Here is a 23,347-nt window from a genome sequence, read left to right as displayed (position 1 = left end):
ACAAGCTATGGTTAAACAGCTAATTTATTATTGTTTTTCGAATATAGTAATTACAGTGTCAAAAAAGGGAAAAAATAATAAATAGCTGTGGTTGCAACACATAACTCCTGTTTATTTAATCACATCAGTAGCTTTACTACATTTTACTCCAACTTAAGTTTTCATTCTTCAGATTCTCCTGGTTTGCGGATATCATCAATCTTCAGAATCATCCTGACCATTTGTGTTGCAAGCGAAATCTGTTGTTTTTTGCCAATCAAAGTTTCTATGACATGCTGTTGTTTCATATCTGGGAAAACACAGAAATGATTTGGATGTCACAATACAATCATCTACAGTTTAATATTAAAAATTTAGTCCAACTATTATAACATAATAATTCTCAATTCTGATAAATGAAGGATAAAGTCAATATACTGAAAAGAATGAAGTTAATATTCTAAATTACAAAAAAAAGGAGAGGCCTTCTCCAATAGGGCCAATCTATAATTAGCTCCTGTTCCCATTTCTAGAATGTTAATTCTTTTAAGTATATTATGCATATTTTTTGAAGTCTGTTTTTTCCCCAAAGAGTGGAAATGGTAAAATCATCAGCAGCTCATTTTCTAATAAATCCCCTTTTAAAAAAAAATTTTTTTTTAGGCAGTTGGGGTTACATGACTTGCCCAGGGTCACATAGCTAGTAAGTGTCAAGTGTTTGGTCTGAGGTCAGATTCTAATAAGTCTCAAATTAGTAAGAATTTAATAATCTGATTTTGCCATAGTAAAAATGAAAAATACTCCAAATGTGGTCTGAAAAGCAGAGCAGGATGACACTAGCATTTTACACCACCTGGACACCATTTCTATTGGTCTAAGATTAAAGTAATTTTTTTTAAAAAAGGGAATCAAAATTTATTCATGTCAAATGGTTAGCTAAAACCCCACATCCTCCTCATCTGTTTTCCTTCATTTTCAAACTTCTTGAAAAAGCTGTCTATATTAGATGGGACACGTCCCCTCTTCATCTTCACCAAGTATCCTTAACATCCTGTAATCTAATGTATCTCCATACCACTACTGAACTATTCTAAGGTCATGAATAATTCGACTGCCAAATCTAATGGCTTATTTTTTTTTCTAGTCCTCATTCTCCTCCACATCTCTGTAGCAGTTAACAATGTTAAACTACCCTTGGCTCCAGAGACACTGCACTGTCTTGGTTTTCCTCGTTTCTCATTCACTAATTACTCAATCAGGGTGTTTAAAGGTGAGTATTCTTTAATGTTCTGCCCTGAACCCTTGACCTTTTTCTCTTCCTAGCCAATCTCATTTACTCCTACAAACTCAGATTACATCTAAGCTACTGAGTTATATCTATACCTCTAAGCCCAGCTCTTTTGAGCTCCAGCCCTCCATCTGTAACTACTCATGTGGCCTTTCTACCTGCATGGTATTTTAAACTCATGTCTGTCACTTTAAACTTGTTCTTTTTAAATCACACTATTTATAGTGGAACTACCATCCATCCAATATCCAATGTTAATAACCTGTGACTCTTCTTCATTGCCCAGTTACCAAATCCTGGTGACGCTTGTTTCCTATTACCTGTCTTTCCCCTCTCTTCTATTCCCCAAAATATACTTCAATCATCCTCCCCACTCGCCCCAAATTGGCCCTGTGCATCACTGTCAAGCTGGTGTGGCATAATGAAAAAGAACACTAGATCTGGAAGTAGAGGGCTTGTGTTTAAATGCCAACTGGGCTTTCAGCTCATTTGTAAAATGAGATGAAACTTGATGATTTCTAAGGTCCTTTCCAGATCTAAATCCTACGATTCCAATATTTCTTCAACATACACATACTCAGTCATGCCCTGTTTACAATGGCTTTTACATCCTCAAGTAAAGTTTAAAATCCTTTGCCTGATCTGTTTAAAATTCAGCGACATCTTACTTTCCCAGACTCATTGCATTATTACTCCTCATCACATATTCTGTGCTCTTGCTACACTGGACAACTCAAGTTCTTAGGCTTCTAGGCCCTGGCTCAAGCCATTCCTTACGTTTAGAAAATCTACGCTCTCCTCTGTCTACCTGCATAAGCTCAACTCAAACAACTGCTCCCCAGTTATAAAGTCTCCTCTAATCTCCCCCCTCTACCTTCAGATTCAAGAAAGCTCTGTTTTCCATTATCTATGTACTCATGTCATACTTTTGTGTAGACTAGTTATCTGCGTCTAGGTTCTAAGTAGCTCCCTGAAGTCAGGAATTGTGTTTTATTCTAAACTGTGCATGCTCCCTCCCTCAGCCACACAAAGCACTATACATATATTTACTATACATTTATCACTGTTAATAAATGAAAATGTTTCTTTTACATGTGAACTGTCAAGTATGGTTTCATTCTGAAAAAAAAAAACTGAATACAACAAAATACTACATTCAACTAAAAACTAGGTATAAAAATTGAACAATATAGTCATAATAAGTAACTCTCAACCTTCAATTTATTGATAATTCCACCAGCATAAACTTTTATTCTGCTAACAAGACCAGTTGTTGAGATGAGTAATTATGGATCAGTCCCTCTACATCTCAAATTTAATCCAAATTAGTGGGTTTAGTCATTTAAAGACAGACTAATAGATAAAAAAATATATCCTAACTCTATTCAATTTAAACCAAATTAAAATATCACAAACACAAAAAAAATCCTTTACCATTTGTACCCTTATGCAAGCAGTCAATACCAAGGGCAGGATTCATTTCTTTCACTTGTCTGGCTCGTACATCAGTCATAGTTTGGATGGGATTCATACCACTATTTTCAGAAAGGGCCATGGGTATGACTTCTAATGCATCTGCAAAAGCTCTCATTGCGTACTGCTCCAAGGAAGGACACTGTAAGTTAACATAAAATATTTTATTACAACTGATAGCAGGAAAATAGAACTAACTATAAAGCAAATAACATTCACTTAAGGAGAGGAAAAAAACATTTAAAAGTTTATCATGTGCCAGGTACTATACTAAGCACTTTGTAGATGTTAACTCATTCAATCTTCACAATATTCTTGTGAAGTAGGTGCTATTATTATATTCCTTTTTACAGTTGAGGAAACTGAAGCACACAGGTTAAGTGATGTGCTCAGGTCACAAAGCTGTTAAGTGACTGAGACAGAATTTGAATTCAGGTCTTCTTGAATCAATTATCTGTTGCACCACCTTAAGGAGATAATATGCCACACCCTGAGAGAATATAAACTCCTTGACAATAGGGACTGTTTCATTTTTATATTTGTGTCTCCAGTGCCTAGTAGCTGCTTAACAAATGCCTGTTGATTTTGCTTAATGTTAAATAGCTCATTGAAAACACATCAGGCAAGCATTGTTACAAGAGCAATTAGTTTCACAAGAATGATGTTTATGTACCCACAATAAGTTATACAGTAATGAATATGAGCTGAAGATCAAGGAATTAAAAGTCACCGGAGCTTGAGCTCTATCTCAGAATGTGGCTGACTCTTCACTTGGGAAGTACATAATGTACAAATGATTGGTGTTTATTAAATATGTGGATGCACTCAATTCTACTACTGGACTAAAGAGTCTAACTCAGCATGGACGAGTAAGAAATTAATGGCATTTTCTGTTTAACCAACTAACCAGTAATGGGGTTTTAGTATGTGTTATTAATTACTATATAACTAGTATGGTACCTTCTCTATTTCATCGCAGCTTCAAGCTATGCAAAGCATTACAAAAATGTCAAATTTTTAAATATAAAAGTCTCACATAAAACACACTGCAAATACTCTAATTTACCTTATCAGCTTCTTCACTAACTGCCAAAGCACAAGATATTTCAGCTGCACCACCTCCATACACCACACGATTATCACGAACTAGGTTTCTGATCACACACAGAGCATCATGAAGAGATCGTTTTGCTTCTTCAATTATCTAGAAGCAAAATGTTTAAGTACAAGTTAATTTTAATCAATGCCTATATAATTAAATATAGATTAAAATGAAAATGTCATGTACATAACCTATTGCCTAAATATCAAAGGCACTTCTAATATTTTAATAAGGACATTTAACTTGAAAAACTGAATTTCCTTTCCACATCACAGGGGTTAGGGCTTGTGAGTGCCCCCCCACCCCCAGTGATCTGGAAAACCTGTGCGTGCAAAAGCAAAATTTTTTGGCCTTCCCTTTGTATCAGAGTAGAAGTCTGAATTATTATGGTATTAAAAGATAAAATATGTTCATATTTTACAATACTACAAATATATTTCATGCATTTCTAAACTTTTTGTTTCACCTGTGGTTTCCACAAAGCTCCCCCAAAATTTCCATTTAATTTTGTATGTTGACTCATGGTGGGGATAATGGAGATGCAGAAGGGATAACGGTATACTTTACATATCAAGATAATTCTACCAACATCTCATACTTACGTTTTAAAATTGCTTTTCTAGTAGTATGAGTAGCTTCCTAGGTTTCAGCTCACTCAACTGTCTACACTTTCAAGATAGAAAGCTAATGTTGGAACTGCAATCTATAGTCAGTGAATGGAACAAAGCTGTCCCACATAGGAATTAAATCACAGCTTCATTATGTTCCATGTCCTAAAGCCAATAAAAGCCCCGGAGGTTGGTTGCAGAACCCCAGAAGACAAGTGTTTCTGCATATCCAGCCATGTTTTATCAATGAGCAGATGCTAACAGCATTATGTGGGAGTGTGAATAACTTTTTAATATTACAAAGTACTCAGAAAAAGTTAAGAACTAATGCTCTAAATTAATCTAGCCAGCTGTAACAGTTATCATAATAAATTTACTCAATAAAAACAGTTTGTAATCACTAGCTCAAAATCAGCAGATACGAGCACATCCCTTTCTGTTCCAGTCTTTATATTACTACTTTAAATCAGAAAAAAAAGACAAATTGTAAAACTCTTGTGGTAGAAACCTCAAAGACTTTTACTGGAAGAAAGAGTTTATTGTAACATGCAACTTACATTTGATATCTGCAACCTTATATCTGATATACCAAGATGATATATTTTAACCTAACAACGCATGTTTAAAAAAAAAAAGCTGAACAGATAGACATTTCGTAAACTATTTAATAGCTCAAACACATATACCTTGAACACCAGTTAAGCAAATACATGGGAAAACAGTGAAAGGAAGGAGGCCAATGTGTAGAATTCCCTTTAACTTTCCCACCCATATAACGGCTTAAGTGTAAAGACTTAGTCAGTATTTGGGACTAGTGGGTAGAAGAACAGAAAAAGGACGACATCAAAGACAAATAGTGATTCACTCTCAATTTAAGGGACATCGGGTAAACTACAGACATGTTTATTTAAGTGGCAAAGTAACACAGTCTCTTAGGCAATTCCACGGTCCTCTTGACGTTTCACCTCATAATCATTAAAGCTGGCAAAGATGAAAAAAGACAGGGAGGGTGTGTGGAAAGACTAATACAGTGCTGATAGAAAAGCAATGAAATTATGTTAACATAAGGTCAAAGATGAAAGAAATGTTCTCTATCTACAATGAAATATTCATAGAAGCACTTGTAGTAGCAGCAGCAGCAAACAATAGGAAATAAGGTAGAATGGCTATGCAAATTGTGGTACAGAAATGTAATAGAATATTATTCCTCTGTAAGAAATGAAGAATACTGAGAAGCAAGGGAAAATCTGTATGAACTGATACAAAGTGAACTAAGGAGAACCAAGACAAAAATATACATAATAATAAGGTAAATGAAAAGAACACATAAAGAAGAAAACTGAATGCTGTCATTAAGAAAATGTACACCCTAAGGGCAGCTAGGTGGGACAGTAGATAGAGCACTGGCCCTGGAGTCAGGAGAACCAGAGTTCAAATCTGGCCTCAGACACTTACTAGTTGTGTGACCTTGGGCAAGTCACTTAACCCCAACTACTTAAAAAAAAAAAGCACATCCTTTCCTTCTCTACAGAAGTTTCAATTATGGGTGTGGAACACAATTAAATGTTAAAGAGATATATAGTCTTTTAGTTTTGTGTAACTCTTTTTTCTTCTTTGTTACAAAGGATAGCGCTCTGGGGAGGGGAGAATAGAGATATATGTACAAATGAAGATTATATAAAACCAAAAACCTTCAATAAAAGAAGAATAAGATCTATCTTTCTATGTTGGCAAGCAGAAGTTGTCAAATTTACTGCCAACCTGTATGCCAAATTCAGATGTAACTTGACAATTCCTTACCATTTTATTTCCTCCTCTAATGAATATGGTCACAGCCCTGGAGTTCTTACATTTCTCTATAACAAGCATTTTGTCTTTGGTTGTTCCAAATGAGATCTCTTTTACCAGACCAGCAAAACCAAGTTTCTCAGGTGTGAGTTCAGAGAACCGTGGAACAATGCGCCCTCCCGTTGCAATAGCAATAAGCTAAAAAAAGGGAAAAGAAAATAAACATTTTATGAAGTCAAACATCAAAATGTACCTTAGCACCCATCTGAGACCCCCTTCCACTCCTGTACTTTACCACTCTCACTTCGGAAGGTGGCCACACAGGACAGAATCTTTGCTTTGTGTGTTGCAAATGCCACTTATATGTCCCCCTCCTCCTCTATCCCCTCGTTCCCCACCACCACTTGATGGTTAGCCTTCTGATGAACCTCTCTTGCACTTCTTTGGTAACTCCAGTGTGTTGCTGGGTTTATACTTTAGGACCTCACAGCCTGGTAATGCCTGCTAATGCTTGCACTCCACTGGTGTGTCCTTTCAAGAATACAGCCTCATCTCTATGCCAGAATGAATTGGAGTAGGATTTGGAACGTGATGGCCTGAGGAGAGCTAAAGCTACCTTTGAGATCACCTCAAATGGAAACACACATGATAGGTGTAAAGAGGCTGAAGATTTTATTAATGATGATATATGACAGAAGTGGAATAAAAGAATGATGGAAACCATAAAATTTCAGAATTGGAAGAGACTTCAGGGTTAATTAATCTAATCTAATTCCTTTTTCCCAGAAGCCCTAACTACAACATTTCTGACACATGGGCATCTAGCTTTTACTTGAGGTCTTTAAAGATTTGTGACTAGGGCTAAAAATTGCTCAGACAGAAGAACTTCTCAGAGAACATTCTAATACTGCTTCCAAGTTCATTACTGAATCCTTTATTTTATGGTTGAAAATTTCAAGCTCTCAATTAGTAACTTTATAAAAAAATTTCCATACTTTTTATGCCTGCAAAATAAAAGGCTGACATGGGAGAAGAGCTCCTTCTTTTCATTCCTCTTTCTCCCTTCAGATTGGCTCAATTAGTAATCATCTTTATAATCTCTTTAGCTACAGCTAATAAGTTGGATAAATTTAAGCCTCAAGTTGATGGTGGGAAAAGATCAGATAGATCACAATTAAAACATCATGGAATAGATTTAGGTTACCATGTCTACCTTCAACACTACTAGCATGGATGTTGTCACATCAGCAAAGGACATAGATAACTACAAAAGAAGTGGAGCAGTAATATATAGGACAAATTTAAAGAGACAGACAATCTGAAACCTTGAGAAACCATGAGAATAAAAGAAATAAGCTTAACATCCTAGGAATATTGTCTTGGCTATGTAGGATTTGTGGGAAAATAGGAAGAACTGCACAGGATTAGAGAAAAGCACTTCTATCTGTACTAGTGGAAGGAATACCCACACTCATGAAATCATGGGTCTGAAGCATCAATCTTCACAATCTGAATATAAAGGAAATAATCTTTTTGACTTATCCCTTTAAACCATAAAGGTCCAAGAAAAATTATAGCTTTTTAAGAAACAAATTCTAGAATATGAGAGACATTTTTCACTGTGTCAGTGTATTTTATCACAGATACACAATGTCAATCATATAAATTAAGCAACTGACAAGAAAAAAAAGGAGTAAAACAGTTATGTCTAAAAAGTCTCTAGAACAATAAATTATATAAAAAGATAGAATTTCTTACTTCAATTTCAGGTCCCCCTACCCAACGGACAGCAGGCAACTTATTCTGAAGGAGTAAATGATTTGCTTCATCATCAAAGCCCCACTGGCAAATAGCTAGGTTTGCACCAGTGAGTTTAATCTGAAAAAGAAAAAATCTAATGTAAAACAAACAAACAAACAAAAAAACCCAAAGACAACATACAACTTTTAATTTCTCGTACTTCAAGGTTAAGTATGGCTGTAATACCTAATTAAAACTATTATTCAAAGAGTGAAAACAATCCCAATGATTTCCTCAGGATAGCTTGTTTGCTTTTAAATACAAGTGCTTAATCAACCTTCTTTTATCAACAAAGGCATATTTAGAAGTCTTAAATTATATGATATGCCACATCAAAATTGATCCTTAAAGAGACTATCCAATATAGCACAATACTTAGTATAATATACATTCTTTCATTCACTATATCTACATAGTCAGGACCACAATAAGACTCACTTGTTCAATCATCTCTTCAAACTTCTCCTTTTCATATTTCTGCAGGGCTTTGTAATCTTCTACAGATGTAACATCAAGCTTATGTTTAGTTTTTGGCTTGGGTGGCTCAAATGGACATGTAAGAATTGCAATCTTCGCATTTTTCACTTCCTATAGAAAAAATGAAAACATTTTGTTTAGATGATTTAAAAGGTTAAAAAGTATCAAGCTACAAAAACAAAAAGAGGAAATTACTTACTTTAGGCATTTGTGGATGACTAAAATCCTTATCTACAATTACTCCCTTAATGAGCTGAGTGTCTTCAAGTCTTCCTCCTACTTTGCCTTCTACTTTAATTAGCTCGAAGTCAACATCTCTCCGTTCCATATCAGCTACTGTCAGGACAGCATTTACAGCAATTTCAGCCATCTGTTGGTGGCAGCTGTTAACTCTGATGGGAAAAAAAAAGAACATACTTTGGTTTTATCTTTGAAATGTATTTAGTAATTACTAAATTATTAACAGACATAGAAAAGGTCTTGTAATTTCCTCATCTGAGAGTTCCCTATATCAATGAAATCACTACTTCTATTTCTCAGTGTTGGATATAATAATTATAGCAAGATAACCAAAAAAAAAATTAAAGGAATAAGCACTGACATCAAAGGATTAGAAAATCTGCATACACAATTTATCATTTACATTTCTATGCTACATTGCCAACAAAACAGAGAAAATGGACAGATAAATACCTTTTGTGAATAATGTCAAATGTAACAAATGTTTTCATATTAACTTGCTAAGGCTCACAAGAGAACTTTAAAAAGATTTTCGGTGGAGATAAAGGATCCTATGATCCTAATTAGATGGATATCACCTGTTAATGGTTATTTTAAAGACAGCAAAAATGTCAATATTTCCCCTAATTTTTAAGTTTAATATATTAACCCCCAAAATTATATACCAATGGGCTACTTTATAGAATTAAAAGGAAACTGAAAAAAGTCAGCAAGAATACCAAAAGATGTCACTGGAAAAAAACTGAAGGAATACTTGCTCAGAGATCCCTAAACACACTACAAAGTCTGGCTAAGGGAGGAAGGCATATTAAGGATGAAAAGACAGGTTAGTGTCAGATTTATTGTTTAGTAATTTTTTAGTCATGTCAGATTCTTTGTAACCCTATTTGGGTTTTCTTGGCAAAGATAATGGAGTGGTTTGTCAATTTCCTTCTCCAGCTCATTTGACAGATGAGGAACTAAGGCAAGCAGGATTAAGTGACTTGCCTGAGGTCACACAGCTAATAAGTGTCTGAGGCTGGATTTGAAAGTCAGGTCTTCCTGACTCTAGGCCTGACATTCAACCCACTTCGCCACCTAGCTGCCCTGATAGGATTAGAAAGGGTTTAAAAATCAAAATGGAGGAGTTTATAGATTTGATTCTAGAGAAAAGAGGTAGTTCTCAACAAACTGGAGTTTAATGAATAAGAGTGAAAAGGAAGGTGTTTCAACCCTTTGCCAAACTACAAATTTCATGAGGTCAAGGCCTTTATCATCTTGGAACTTCCCCTAAAACCTAGTAGGGTGCTTAACAAATGACTGTTGAATGAAATGCATTAAAAGGATTCCAAAGGCCATGTTTGCAAACCCAAAGAACAGTCACTTAATGTTTACAGAAAGATCCAGTATTCACTGTCTCCTCTCAGACTTTGTCTGGTCAGGCTACTTCTGGGGCTATACATGGAAAGAACAGAAGCCATGGTGGCTAATAAATAAATTTAAGTTACACAAAATGGAGTTTTTATTACATGAATAACTATGAGAAGTGATTAAAAATTTCACTATATTGGAGCTTAATTTTATTCATCACTACTCATAATGTATGAGCTACTGGACATGACTAAATCTAAACAAAATATGAAACACAGATATGGTAGGAAATTATTAGTCATTTCATTATTTAGTCTATTTATGTCTCCAAAAAGTTTTTTTTAGCTATATTTCTAAATTATTTGTCAGCCTAGTTTTTCCAACAAAATGCCTGTTTTTAAAAGTAGCACACAATAAATACAAATACTGTTGATGTTATTAACTTACACTTTAGAACCAAGAGTTGTTTTTGCAGTCTGGATGAAAGGTTCAGTGTTGTGAACATCAACTGGAAAACTATCACTGATTTTGTCCAAATGTTCAATGGCAATTCGAGCAGCCTGCTCATAACCATCTGCTATTCTGATTGGATGAATCCCACGATCCAGCAGTTGCTCAGCTTCTTCTAACAAAGCACCAGCCAGAACTGTGAAATGGGAAAAAAACAATACAAAAAAACTCAGTAGAAAGCTATTTAGGTAAATCTTAATGAGCATTTTGTTTCTCAATTTATTGTACATAATTTTTGCAGGAAGGCAATTTAATATAATGGCAAGTGTCCTAGAATTGGCACCTTAAGATATTCTGTCACTTACTTTGTGACCTCAGACAACTCACTCAAGTTCCTGTAAACCTCAGTTATCTAACTATAGAGATGTTCCACTAATGCTTAGTAACGTGAGAGTAGAGTTCAAGTGAGACATTAGACTAAATGTATAGATCTGGGTGCAATATGAATATAAATGAACTCAAGGGAGTAGATGAAATCACCAAGGCAGAGAAAAGAGAGGAAGGATAATGCACTGGGAAATATCCACACTCGGATAATTAAGTATAGTCCCAAACCTCAATTTAGGAACGGACCAGGCTAGCCATCATTCATTCCTCTTCCCACTCTAGTCTGATTCTCTGGCCATGGGATTGGTGCCTTTTCTTCAGGTGTTTCTCTCACTGGAATGAAAGCTCCTTGAAGACAAAAGATTGCCCCCCCCCTTCTATCCTCAACACTTAGCACAGTGCCTACAACATGGTTAAGTTGACTAACAAAGGTCACAAGTTGAAAGCAATACTTTAACAATTCCACTGATCCACTGTTGTATAGCTTTAATGGTTAGAAAAAAATGTCCTTTTATTAAACTGAAATCTGTCTCCTGGTAATCCCTTCCACTGGTCCTGGCTCCACCCCTTAGAACTTTTTCTGTCTTACGAACTCCTCTGCTAACCTGGTGAATGCTATGGACTCCTCAGAATGCTTCTGAATGCATAAAATAAAATTCATAAGGTTACCAAAGAATCCATTGTTTCGGAAATATAGTCATCAAAATAAAAGAAAAACAATAAAACAATTTATAGACCCCAGGCTAAGAATCCCTGCTCTAGAGAAATAAAGAGTAAGTTTATTATCTCTTGCATATGACAGTCCCTCAAGTATTTTGAGATAGCTATTTTGTCTCCTTTTAATCTTCTCTTCCAATTATATATCTGTAGTTCTTCCAATCTTTCCCACAATATGATTTTCCAGACTGTTACCATCCTGGGCACTTTCTTTTGAATTTACCTACTTTGTTTGAGAAATGAACAAAATGGTCCAGACATATTATTTCCTACAATTTAGTAACTACACTTCAATTAATTCAGTGGGATAGTACTGATCTTTAAAACAAGCTGAGGGGCAGCTATGTGGTGAAGTGAACAGAACCTTGGAGTCAGAAGGACCTGAGTTCAAACAAAACAAAACAAAACCCAAAACCAACCAACAAAACCCCAAACCAAAAACAAACAAACAACCCCCCCCAAAAAAAAACCCAAACCAAAACAAAGAAACTCAACAACCTGGCAACAACATCGATTCATGCTTAATTATGTCCTTATATAAACCAGATTTTTCCTATCTTGTAACTGTGCAACTAATTTCTCAGGCTCAATCTATAAGACTTAAAATGTAAGAACCAATGTTTTTGGACCAGCTTTTTGAAATAACTCTTATCATCTAGAAATCAACAGGTATGGAATATTTTTTATCCAAGTGATTGAAAAAATAAGGCAAAGGATGCTATTACAGACATCAATACTGGCCAACACTAAGTCGTTAATCAACTGATGAAGTCAAAAAAGTGCTGGACCATCTATTACAGGACCTGAACTAAAAATCTGACACTGCTATTTATTATCTGTGTGATGTAATTATATATCTGCCTTTGAGTGTCTACATTATGCATAATATATAGAGGCATTATGGCACACTGGACTCAAAGTCAAGAAGACTTACTAGTTGTGTGGCCACACATAAGTCATTCAACCTTTAGGTTCCTTTCTTTGCAAATGGATCAGAAAGATTCTTGGGGATATTATTCTGTAGTCTACCTCAAGGTGTTGTTTGTGACACTCAAATACAAATCTATGTAAAGCAAGCTTTAAAGTTCTTAAAAAAATAAAGTTAGCAATTGTTAATAATAAGACTATACCTTTTATCAGGAAAAAAAAAGTCAGCCTACCTGACCAGTGATTTAAAATTGACTCTTGGTGGACATGGTATTCATTTGACTAGAAAGTTACTTATTGTGGTCAACAACAAAAACCACCACCCTGATTTCTTAGTCTGCTTATTTTCAGATTTTTCTTACCGACTACTCCTGTAGTCCCATCTCCAATCTCATCATCCTGTGATTTGGAAAGTTCAACCATCAGTTTAGCAATCTGATGATCTACATCCATCAAGCTTAAAATGGTGGCACCATCATTGGTTACAGTCACATCACCATCCTTATCCACCATCATTTTATCAAGCCCTAAAGAAAAAACATTAAAATAGTTTAGAGATTTGAAGTTCTGCAAATCAAACTAATAAAAAACAGAACTGGAATCTTACCATTAGGTCCAAGTGATGTTCTCATTGTATTTGACACAGCCTTTGCTGCCATTATGTGAGACTAAAAGAAACAAACACAAGAAGTGAGAACGAAATTGGCCAATGTTGATGGCAAGGGAAAGACTCTCAACATAACAAAAGGAGGGAACTCACTGACAAAATACTAAGTCACTGCCATCTGTTATGTACTTTAACATTGATATTCGATAACTTGTAAGAGTTCTGCTATCTTGAACTGTTATTTAATGTTTATTTTTTCCCTTATTTTAACAAATTCCCAGTCTTATGCCTCCTAGTATCTCCAATAGTATCATCTAAACAATATCAAGAAACACTCCACTGTCAATAGACATTTCACACTTATCAAAATTATGCCCATTTTAACTGTAGGCAGTTTATATTTTAGTTGCAATATTTATGGAATTAAACAACCACTGTGCCATCAAATAGGGCCTATAATTCCTAGAGGAACCTTATGATCTATACTGACAGTAACCAGTGGTTTAATGTCTGGTTATTTTATCAGTTTGAAGAGCAGGGGCTCTACAAAGCCTACCAGTTCTTTAAAAAAAAAAAACTTTTTTTAACTTTTTGGTCAGAAGTACTGAAATCATCAACCAACTAAGTTTGAAACCTTCCAAGCAAACCCTGACTCCTAACCCTCTCACTGCATCTACTGACCAAATTCTAAATGCCACTTTTTTCATGGTTTTTTTCCCCATCTCCTTATCTTATTTCATTATGTAATACTGTACCTTGCTTCTCCCTTCAAATTTTCCTAAAATGAGGTTATCTTCCTGAAATTAAGTTCGATCTTTAAGATTTTTTTTACCTGAGAAATAACAGTTTCCCAGGATAAAATCCAAACTCTTTCCTTTTGCATTCAAGGTTCTTCACAATGTGGTTCCTATCTTCCCTTTCCTGTATCCTCTCCTACTACAGCCTACCTGTTGTTCTAAGACATCCCTTCTACTTTTCTTTCCTGCTTTTGTTAGTGATATACATTCTATCTAGAAAAGCTGCACTCTTCACAGAAACTTTGCAGACATTTTCAAACTTAAGTTAGAAAAATAATCACCAATAGGCAGAGTTTTTGGACTCCAGGTCAGAAATAATCTTTGCCACTTCTGAACTCCTATTTCTTCACTTACACTATTATTCATGCCACTACTGCCTTATGATGTATTTATTTTTGTACATATTTCAGCCCCTTCACTGGATGTGAAGATTATGGAGGGCAAAGACTATTGTATATTTCCTTTATATCAGGTATAGAAAGCAATCACTAAATATTTGATTAAGTGAATGAAATCAAATCAGTATAGCCAATTCTCCCAACAGCAAATCAACTAATTTTACACCAGATATATATATATATATAAAATAAAAATTTTATTTTTCATTACAACCTTTGTGACCTTTAAAATACAAGTGCTTTCTTTTTTTTTTTCATCCTGACAACTTAATACTCCCAACACAGTCATCTTCCCTGTCCCCCTTTTCCAACTATCTTATAACCCTTTTATGGGCCACACTCTTGGTTTTCCTCTTTACTCCCCAACAACGGTAAGAGAAACAGTTCTAGGAAGGCAAATGCATTAGACAAACCACACAGGTAAGATGCCAATCATTCCTCTAGATCACAGGTTTTTTTTTTAAGGCAATTGGGGTTAAGTGACTTGCCCAGGGTCACACAGCTAGTAAGTGTCAAGTGTTTGGTCTGAGGCCATATTTGAACTCAGGTCTTCCTGACTTTAGGGTCAGTGCTCTATCTACTGCGCCACCTAGCAGCCCCTAGATCACAGGTTCTTAACCTTTTTCTTCTTTTTTTTGTGGAGCCCATGGATTCCTCTGATTGTTTGGTCAATGTTACAAATCCTTTCTCAAAAGTGAAGAAAAAGTGTATTTCAGTTAGAGGTTAAAAAACAAAAAACCTCAAGTCAACAAATATTTATTAAGCCCTTCTATGTCCCAAGTCCCCTGCCCCACTTAAAAAGATCGAAAAATTAAAAAAAAAAGGGCGGGGGAGGGAAGAGAAATACAAAGGACCAAAAAACCCCAAAAACATTCACATAGAAAACAAAACCAGCTACTATCCCTGATCTCAAGTATCTCAAAGTCAAATGGAAGAGACAACACACAAATATGTACAAACAAGATACAGACATGAAAAATTCAAGATCATCTCTCTGAGAAGGTCCTAAGACTAAGGAGGACTGGGAAAGGCTTCTTGTGGAGGGTGAGGTTTTACCTCAAACTTGAAAGAAACCTATGAAGACAAGAGGACAATGATAAAGAGGCAAAGAAGAGTTCTAGGAATCCAACAGTCAGTGAAAATGCCAGGATTTGGGAGATGGCTGTCTTATTTGAGCAAGAGCAAGGAGGCCAGTTTCATTGTATTGAAGATAAAATTATTCCCCCATCCAAGTGCCTGGACCCAAAGAACTCTATTTGTGGACCTCTAGTTAAAACCCTTGCTCTAGATCAGTGGTTCTCATTTGATTTTAGGAGCCTCTCACACTCTTAAAGAACTCTCATCCTCCCTCCTCCCACAGCTTCTGCTTATGTCATTTACAATCTATCCATATTAACTCATTAGAAATTCAAAAGTATTAGCATTATAATAAGAAGTTTTGACTTTGTGGTCCCTGTTTAAGGGATCTGAGGGATGTGTAAGGGACCCTGGACCACAGTTAAGAGAACATACCCACACAGAGATCTCTGATACATCCCTACCCTTTGTAAAAATAATTGGGGCAGTAGCCATGAAACACCCAGGAATCCAATTCCTTCAAAAAAGAAGCCAGTGATAAATAAAGCTCGTTTCATTCGTTACTTATTTTTTTGGGAAAAAGGTAAATTCCTTAACTTTCACCTAGGGACAAGTGTTTTATGAGGAGCAGAGACGGATTAAATAAGGTCATTACTCTCACATCACTGAAGTAGCATGTGGGTGATGGTATAAGGACTTAGATTATATTATCCCTTTTTTTTTCCAGTCACTGTTGTTTCCCTGGAATTACTATCTAGCTAGCATCCAGAATAAGTCTGAAAGGTGTGTCTACATCTTGTTATTCAAGAGTTGTTTACAACTCTTTAGTGACCCCATTTGGGATTTTCTTGGCAAAGATACTGGAGTGGGCTGCCATTTCCTTCTCCAGCTCATTTCACAGATGAGAAACTAAGGTAAACAGAACTAAATACCTTGTCCAGGGTCACACACAGCTAGTAAGTATCCGAGGCCAGATTTGAACTTTGATATTCTTGACTTCAAGCCTGTCACCTAGCCTAGCTGCCCTACTAATGATGTGAAGTTTCAACATTTGTTCACTTAATCAATGGCTTATTCCATCACCAAAATAACATGAAGTCAATACCCTAAAGTTGATCTTTCTTACCATAATTTTATGTTCCTATTTCACCACTTTGCATCTGCTTCCCTGCCTGGTAGTCCAGGCCTGGCACTGTTTTTTTTTTCTTTTTCCTGTCATCTTAATATATTGTCATTAAGTACTTTTAAAACCTTTTAAAAAAATTTTTTTTCAACTATAAATATATTGGTGCTCTAAGTTCTTAGTCATTAATATTAGCACATAATTAGTTTAATGGCCAAGATATTGTCATCTTGTATAGATTATAGAATTTCAATGTTAGAAGAGATTTTGCAGGTCATCCTGTCAACCTGTTTTACCCTTTTAAGGTGAGGAAATTATGCTCAGAGAGGTAGAATGATCACCTAACATCATACAACCAGGTAGTTAAAGAACCCAAAATATAACTTGTGTTTCCTGACTCAGTTCATATTTATTTCCTCCAAGTTTTCACTAAAAAGAGTCTATTCAAGCTCCATTTTACACCTGAAGAGTCTCATTGAAGTAAAAATGGCTTGCTCAGTCACATATAAAGTACAGTGCTCAGAACACAATCGGTGTTTAATAGGGACAGCTAGCTGTTGCAGTGGATAGAGGCTTGGGATTGGCATCAGGAAGACCAAAGTTCCAAATCAGGCCTCAGACACTTACTGGCTGTGTGACTCTAGGCAAGTCACTAAACTGTTTGCCTCAGTTTTCTTCATCTGTAAAGTGAACTAAAGAAGGAAATGGGAAACTGTTTCAATGTCTTTGCCAAGAAAACCCTAAAAGGGGTCACAAATAGTCAGACTCAACCAAAAGGTGCTTAATTAATAAGTTAATTAAGAAATACTTATTGACTAACTGACTGGACTGACTTTTCAGGCCTGGCACTCTTTATCTATTGAGTCAACCTAGCCCACACTTACTGCCTTACTGTTTGGGCCCCAGCCTACTCTAATAGCCTGAAGAATTGCTGAAATGGGTTAGGTGCTTAGAGTATCAAGCTTAATTAAAGGTCAACAGAATCCAAAAGCATTGTTAGAACTGAAGGTAGACAAGTCAGTGGTATACAGGTTGAAAGACAGTCAGAGCTGTGAAAATATACATAAAATCCTTAAAATTTACCTTAACACTGTACCTAATACTAAAGACACAAAGAAACTATTTTTTAAACATGAATTTTTCTCAAGCTCCTACTCCACAACGGAATTTGCCCAAGTTAACTTCTTTCACTCAAAGAATTTCACCATTTCTTTTTATAAAAAACCATCTCCAAAGGAAAATTAAAACAAAAAATATTCTTAAAGTCCAGAATTATCCAACAGGGGTATTTTTAAAGTAAGGTTATACTATGTGTAAAACCTGAACTCAGCCCATCCTGAATATAAGCTCTCTTCTGCCTTCCAAGTCAAGATTCAACTTTTTAAAAGCTCCTGCTAAATCCAACAACTACCTTGCACGTATGATGGCATTAGGTAAGCAACATCATACAAAGTAAATTCAATTTTTCATCCAAATGCACTTAATTTCAAGACAAGGGGGCAGAGCCAATCTCTTCTTTTTAAAGCTGCAATCGTGGCGAATTAAAAAGCCAACAGCTTGTCTGCTACCATCTCCTTTCCTATTCCTATTTCCAATACTTTAATCCAGATTCTTATACTTTCTCACCCAGAGAAATGAATCGGCTTCCTGAGAGCTTTTTCCTGCCTTCAGTGTACAATACCAAAATTATCCATAATATACTTTCTGAAAACCTAACAAGCTAAGTCCTAACTCCTTACCTGCACATTCAAAGTTCTACCGTCTGGTCCTAACCTACTTTTCCAGACTTACACCCTCCCACTCCCTTATGGTCTATCCCTTCAAACAAGTCAACTCCTTGTTCCTTGAAGATGCTCTTTGTTGCTTCCCTGACTTAGTTTATGTTCTTCTCTGTACACCTTGCTTAAATCTTATCCATTCTTTAAAAGCCCCATGTCAAAAACTTTACCTCATCCATAAGTTCTCCCTCTATTACAAAAGACAAAAAGAGTTTATTAAATTCCTAAAGCCAGGAAGCCTGCAGCATGTATCACATCCTGCTTAATATTATATTATACTTATACACACACACACATACACACGCGCGCGCTTTTCCGCTCCATTACAGGAGATCCACTCCCCAAGGCCAAGGAGCTTGTTTTATTTACCATATTTCTAAGGTACTGAAATAAAGAGTGAATAAACCACACTTGTACACTAGTGGGATGGAGGGGAGGGCGCCCAGAAGCTACTGTTTCGGCTAAATGATCAGAGTTATCTGTGGAATAAGTAGCAAATCTACAATTAATCTTTATTTAGAAGGTACCCCTACAGTCTTACTGCAGTTTTAAGGTGTTAGATACACCCTGTAAAGGACATAAAAAGATACAAAAACTGGGTCAGTGGAAGGCCTAAGTCCCCTGGACGGAAGTGCTATTCTCTTTTAGACACAATTCAATACATTGGCTTCCAAACTGCACCATCCCCAATAAACGCAGGGTAACAACTATGCTCTCGCAGTTCAGAAGGCCCACGGAAGCTCTTCTTCCGGGAGGTCGGGGGGAGGGTCACGCGTGTGCCTTGAGTGGGGTATGGAGCTCAATGGGAACCGGGCAGAAGGAGAATTTCTCGGTCCTTTCCGAGAGCACATGGCGGAACCCTTCCCCAGCCCTCACGCACGCGCAGGAGACGCCGGCTCCCGGGGCCTCCAGTTCTTCGGGAACCAAAGACTCCGGAATCCGTTACCTTGAGGGCCTCCAGGCCCATAAGGCGAGACTTGCGCTCTTGGTCCTTGATGATGAGAAAAGGACGGCCATATTCGTCGAATGCCAGAGTCCCCATGGAAGACATGGTCCAGCTAGAAGGGATCCCTCCCAGCAACCGGCGGAGACGAACTAAGTGGGAGGGAAACCACCGCTTGCTCTAGCGACTGACGACGTTTCAGCCCTGCGCGCAGGCGCAGTTATCTCTCTGCGATTTATTTTTCGACTGAGACTAATTTCACGCCAGGTAGCACTTTCTGGAATCAGCCGCCCTCCGAGACAACCATTATGTAGAAAATGGCGGGGGGGAGTAGTATGAGGACTGCTGCCAAAGACTGATTGGAATTTCTTCCTCTGCACGCAGATTTTCCCAAGAGAGAAAGTGTTTTATTTCGCCCTAAAACTAAAAGCGTCCCGAAATTTCTGGATACCGAGGCAGAATAAAAAGGTTGTCTCTTCGAAAGAAGCTTCTTCCTATTCCTCCTCCCCTACCTATCCCGTGGAGATGGTCATGCCCCCTCTAGCAGCTGCCGGAGTTCTCGCGATGGGGGAAGGAGGAGGAGGAGGTCAGGCCAGTAACTAGGGACTGCGGGTTGCTTCAGGCGTGTGCGTCCTCACTGCCGGCGGGAGGGAGTCTAGGAAGATGGGGTGGCTCCGTGCAACTTTGGCTGCGAGTGTGGCGGCGCCCTCTTGTGCTTGGGGGCGGGGGCGGGGAGCGGGGTCGAGGCTCCCGCTCCCCTCTGGGCGCGCGCCGCAGGTCCTGGCAGTTGGGAGCGCGCTCGGCCGTTAACGTTCCTGGACTGGGTTGGGCTCGGGGTCGGCAGCGGGGAGTGGGGAGGGGGGAAGTCTAACCCATTAACGTGTAAACTCCCGGCATCCTCTGAGCCAGTGGGTTTTGACTCTCAAGTCACCTGCCCGATTCCCAGCCTCCGTGCTCCGATATCTCCCGTCCTCACTGCGCAAATCTGAAGTACAAGCATTTATTATTAACACTTCTCAGTTGGAGTGTGACTCTGATGAGGGCAGAGACTTTCACTGGGTCCAGAAATATTTACTAGGCGTTTACTATGTACAGGATGCTGTGCCTGTGCCCTTTTAATTCTAGTGCCTTCTCTGTGTTAATTATTTACTATTTATTCCGCATAGAGCTCGTGTGTAAATATTTGTATGTTGTCTCCCCCGTTAGATTGTGAGCTCCATGTGGGCAGGGACGGTCTTTTGCCCAGTTTGCATTCCCTTAGTGTAGTGCTTGGCACATATTAGGCACTTAATGTTTTAGGTGTTTTTTGTCTTCCTTGGTATCTGCAGAGCTTAGCCCAGTCACTGGTATTTTGTAAGCGCTTAATAAATGCTCGTTAACCGATGGAGCTGGGCCCCGTAGTGACTGGCCTCTCGATTTTTACGTTGGTGAGATGAAATCAAACCGCTTTCTGGGGCAGAGGGCATGCTTGCCCGGGGCCGCCTCCACCCTGTGAAGCCAGCATCCTGAGGCTGCTGTCTTACAAGCCTGTTCTGTGGGTGTGTTTTTAGGCAATTCGGGTTAAGTGACTTGCCCAGGGTCACACAACTAGTAAGTGTCAAGTGTTTGGTCTGAGTCCGCATTTGAGCTCAGGTTCTCCTGACTTCAGGGCCGGCTTTATCTACTGTGCCACCTAGCTGCCCCCAAACCTGTTCTTCAGAGTGATCCATTTTTGAAAAGTTTTAGGGTCAGTGTTGATTATTTCATGTTTATGACTTTAGGGTGGCTTAATAGTCTCATTAGTGGCGAATTACTGTGAATTTACATTTTCAATGAATTCACGAGTAATGAAGTAGAAATCACAGTATCCCACAGTCCAAGGTGGTTTTTAGTTTGGCACTTTTGAGTGGTTTTAAGTGATAAAACATATTTGAAAAGAGCTTTGGACTGGAAGTCAGGAGAATGTTTGGGTCTTAGTCCTAGCTTCCTCACTATGGAGCCTCAGAGACCCTTTAGTTTAAAATGTGTGTGTGTGTGTGTGTATTTGTAATGTTCAGTATGATTGGCTTCCTTTGTAATCCCATGTATTTTATGTTCTTGAGAAGGGGTCCAAGGGCATTACCAGTTACTAAGGATCCATGACAAAAAAAAGTTAGGAACCTCTGTCCTAGAATTCCTGTGGAAGTCAGTCAGTCAGTCAGTCAGTCAGTTAGCCTAAGTGCCTCCTGAGTGGCACGCTGGTAGCTAAAGCTGTAAAATGATAATGATTCAGAGCTTGGTGCTCAGGCAAGAAGGCCCTCAACTTAAGAAGCACAGCTTCCAGGAGTGGGTCAAATTGTGTCATAAGACAGAAGACTATAAATAATGGATACTTAATGTTTATTGAATTGAAATGAAGTATATACTTTGATGCTTTTTATGTCTCTTAATAAACAGAATTTCCACAGGGTCAGAGAAGGTTTGAATTGTAGGTAAGTCGTATCCCTAAAAGGTTAGTCATAGAGTCAGCCTAGGAGAGCATGTTCATCAAGATGTCTTGATGTCCAGGACATATTTGATCCCTTTTGTGAATCTTAGGTTTGCATCCCTATTGACATGGCCCCAATGGCCCTTAATTCCCACCTTCCACTCTGCTTGTTATAATTCAGTTCAATATTGCAAACATTTTTAAAAATTAAAATTTCATTTCTATCTTTTGTTTTTATATAGCATGTATTTTCCACTGAATTCCTTCCTCTTACTGCTCCCAGAGAGCCAATCCTCATAATAAAAAAAATAAGGAAGAGAGGGGAAAAACTGTTTAGAACTAACCAATATGTTGAAAAAGGATAGCATTATATGCAATGCTTCAGAATCATAACTCCCTCCCTCTACAAAGAAGGTTTGGGGAAGTACCTTCTCATTTCTCTTTTTTGTTAAGGGCCAAACTTGGTTATCATAATTTCACAGTATTCAGAACCAATTGTTTTATTGTTCTCTGTTTACTTGTCTGTAGTCATTGTGTGTTTTTTTCCTGCCTCTCCTTTAGTACTATTTTACCTAGTAAACATTAACCTCCTACTATGTGTCAGACACTACGCTGGGCTCTGGAGTTACAGAGGAAAGGCAAAGGACCAGAAGTACCCAGAAGGAGCTAGCAGTCTAATGGGGAAGATAACTTGCAAAAAACTCTGAACAAACAAGCTATAGATGGGAAAACCAGGAAATAATCAACAGATAGAAGGCACTGGAATTAAAAGGGATTGGAAAAGGGTTCCTTTAGAAGGTAAGCTTTTAGCAGGGACTTGAAGGAAGCCAGGGAAACCAGGAGGCAGAGATGAATTCACATAAATCTTCTCATGATTCTGTTTCTTCATCATTCTTCATTTCTTATGGCACAGTCATTAATAGTAATAGGCTATTAGGGTTATTTAATATCTCTAGGGTGTTCCAAAGGTCTTACTACAATTTTAAGAAACTTGCATTAAGACTTAAAAAGTTTAAGTTGAGCTTTTTTAAAGCTTTTGTTTTAAGCTCTAATAGTTCAAAATTCCGCTAAGACTTCTGGAACACCATATACGAATAGCTATAATAACATGCATGAGAGACTTGTTTGTTAAAATGCTGTATATGAAATAATGAAGATGGGGAAAAGACAGGAAGATCATTAAATCACTTGGCTAGTATTTTGTCTCCGTAAAGCTCAATAGTAAGCATTATCCCCATATATATGAAAACACCTATTCTGGGATGTAGAACTTGTTTGAGCATTTTCCGTATTGATTCCTCCACAAATTTATTAAGATATACATTCCAGATGAGCACTAATCAAAGGACTACAAGCTTTTGGCATACTTATCTCTCCCCTCCCCCCAACAACTGCTGCAGGCAAAATCATCAAATCATGGCAAAATATTCTTTGTTAAGTGTTGTTAAAATATGGCTGACCTTGGGAATTATTTCCATATATCTTTGAATAACAAGATCTCTTTCGGAAAACTCTTTGATTATACTTCTAAGGACAACATCTTTATTCCTTGGATCAGTCTTAAGAAATAGCTAACATTAAATTTGGTGAAT

The 23,347-nt window shown here is 37.4% G+C and overlaps 2 protein-coding genes across 3 annotated transcripts in view; one reads left to right on the top strand and one right to left on the bottom strand.

Annotated features, from left to right (window-relative positions):
* Positions 1-6: 6 nt before the first annotated feature.
* On the bottom strand, positions 7-19,417 carry CCT5 (chaperonin containing TCP1 subunit 5). The gene is made up of 11 exons (XM_021004407.2): positions 19,313-19,417; positions 13,194-13,254; positions 12,949-13,113; positions 10,553-10,751; positions 8,715-8,907; positions 8,477-8,626; positions 7,997-8,116; positions 6,251-6,436; positions 3,807-3,944; positions 2,702-2,882; positions 7-289 (listed from the first exon to the last, which is right to left on the bottom strand). Exons 1-11 carry the CDS (start codon positions 19,415-19,417, stop codon positions 162-164), a joined length of 1,626 nt encoding a protein of 541 aa, XP_020860066.1. The 3' UTR covers positions 7-161.
* A 412-nt stretch (positions 19,418-19,829) lies between these two features.
* Positions 19,830-23,347, top strand: part of ATPSCKMT (ATP synthase c subunit lysine N-methyltransferase) — a 34,309-nt gene continuing 30,791 nt past the window's right edge. Inside the window, exon 1 of one of the 2 annotated variants that reach the window (XM_021004409.2) lies at positions 19,830-19,895. In XM_021004409.2, the coding sequence (XP_020860068.1) occupies positions 19,835-19,895 (61 nt within the window). In that variant the 5' untranslated portion in view covers positions 19,830-19,834. Of the gene's footprint in view, positions 19,896-22,261; positions 22,554-23,347 lie in introns of those variants that run through there. The other variant, XM_021004408.2, reaches the window with a different exon arrangement.

The sequence above is a fragment of the Phascolarctos cinereus genome, unplaced genomic scaffold (genome assembly GCF_003287225.1).
Source record: "Phascolarctos cinereus isolate Bilbo 61053 unplaced genomic scaffold, phaCin_HiC Scaffold_4;HRSCAF=312, whole genome shotgun sequence".
Taxonomy (NCBI): Eukaryota; Metazoa; Chordata; class Mammalia; order Diprotodontia; family Phascolarctidae; genus Phascolarctos; species Phascolarctos cinereus.
This window is presented reverse-complemented; position numbering and strand designations above follow the sequence as displayed.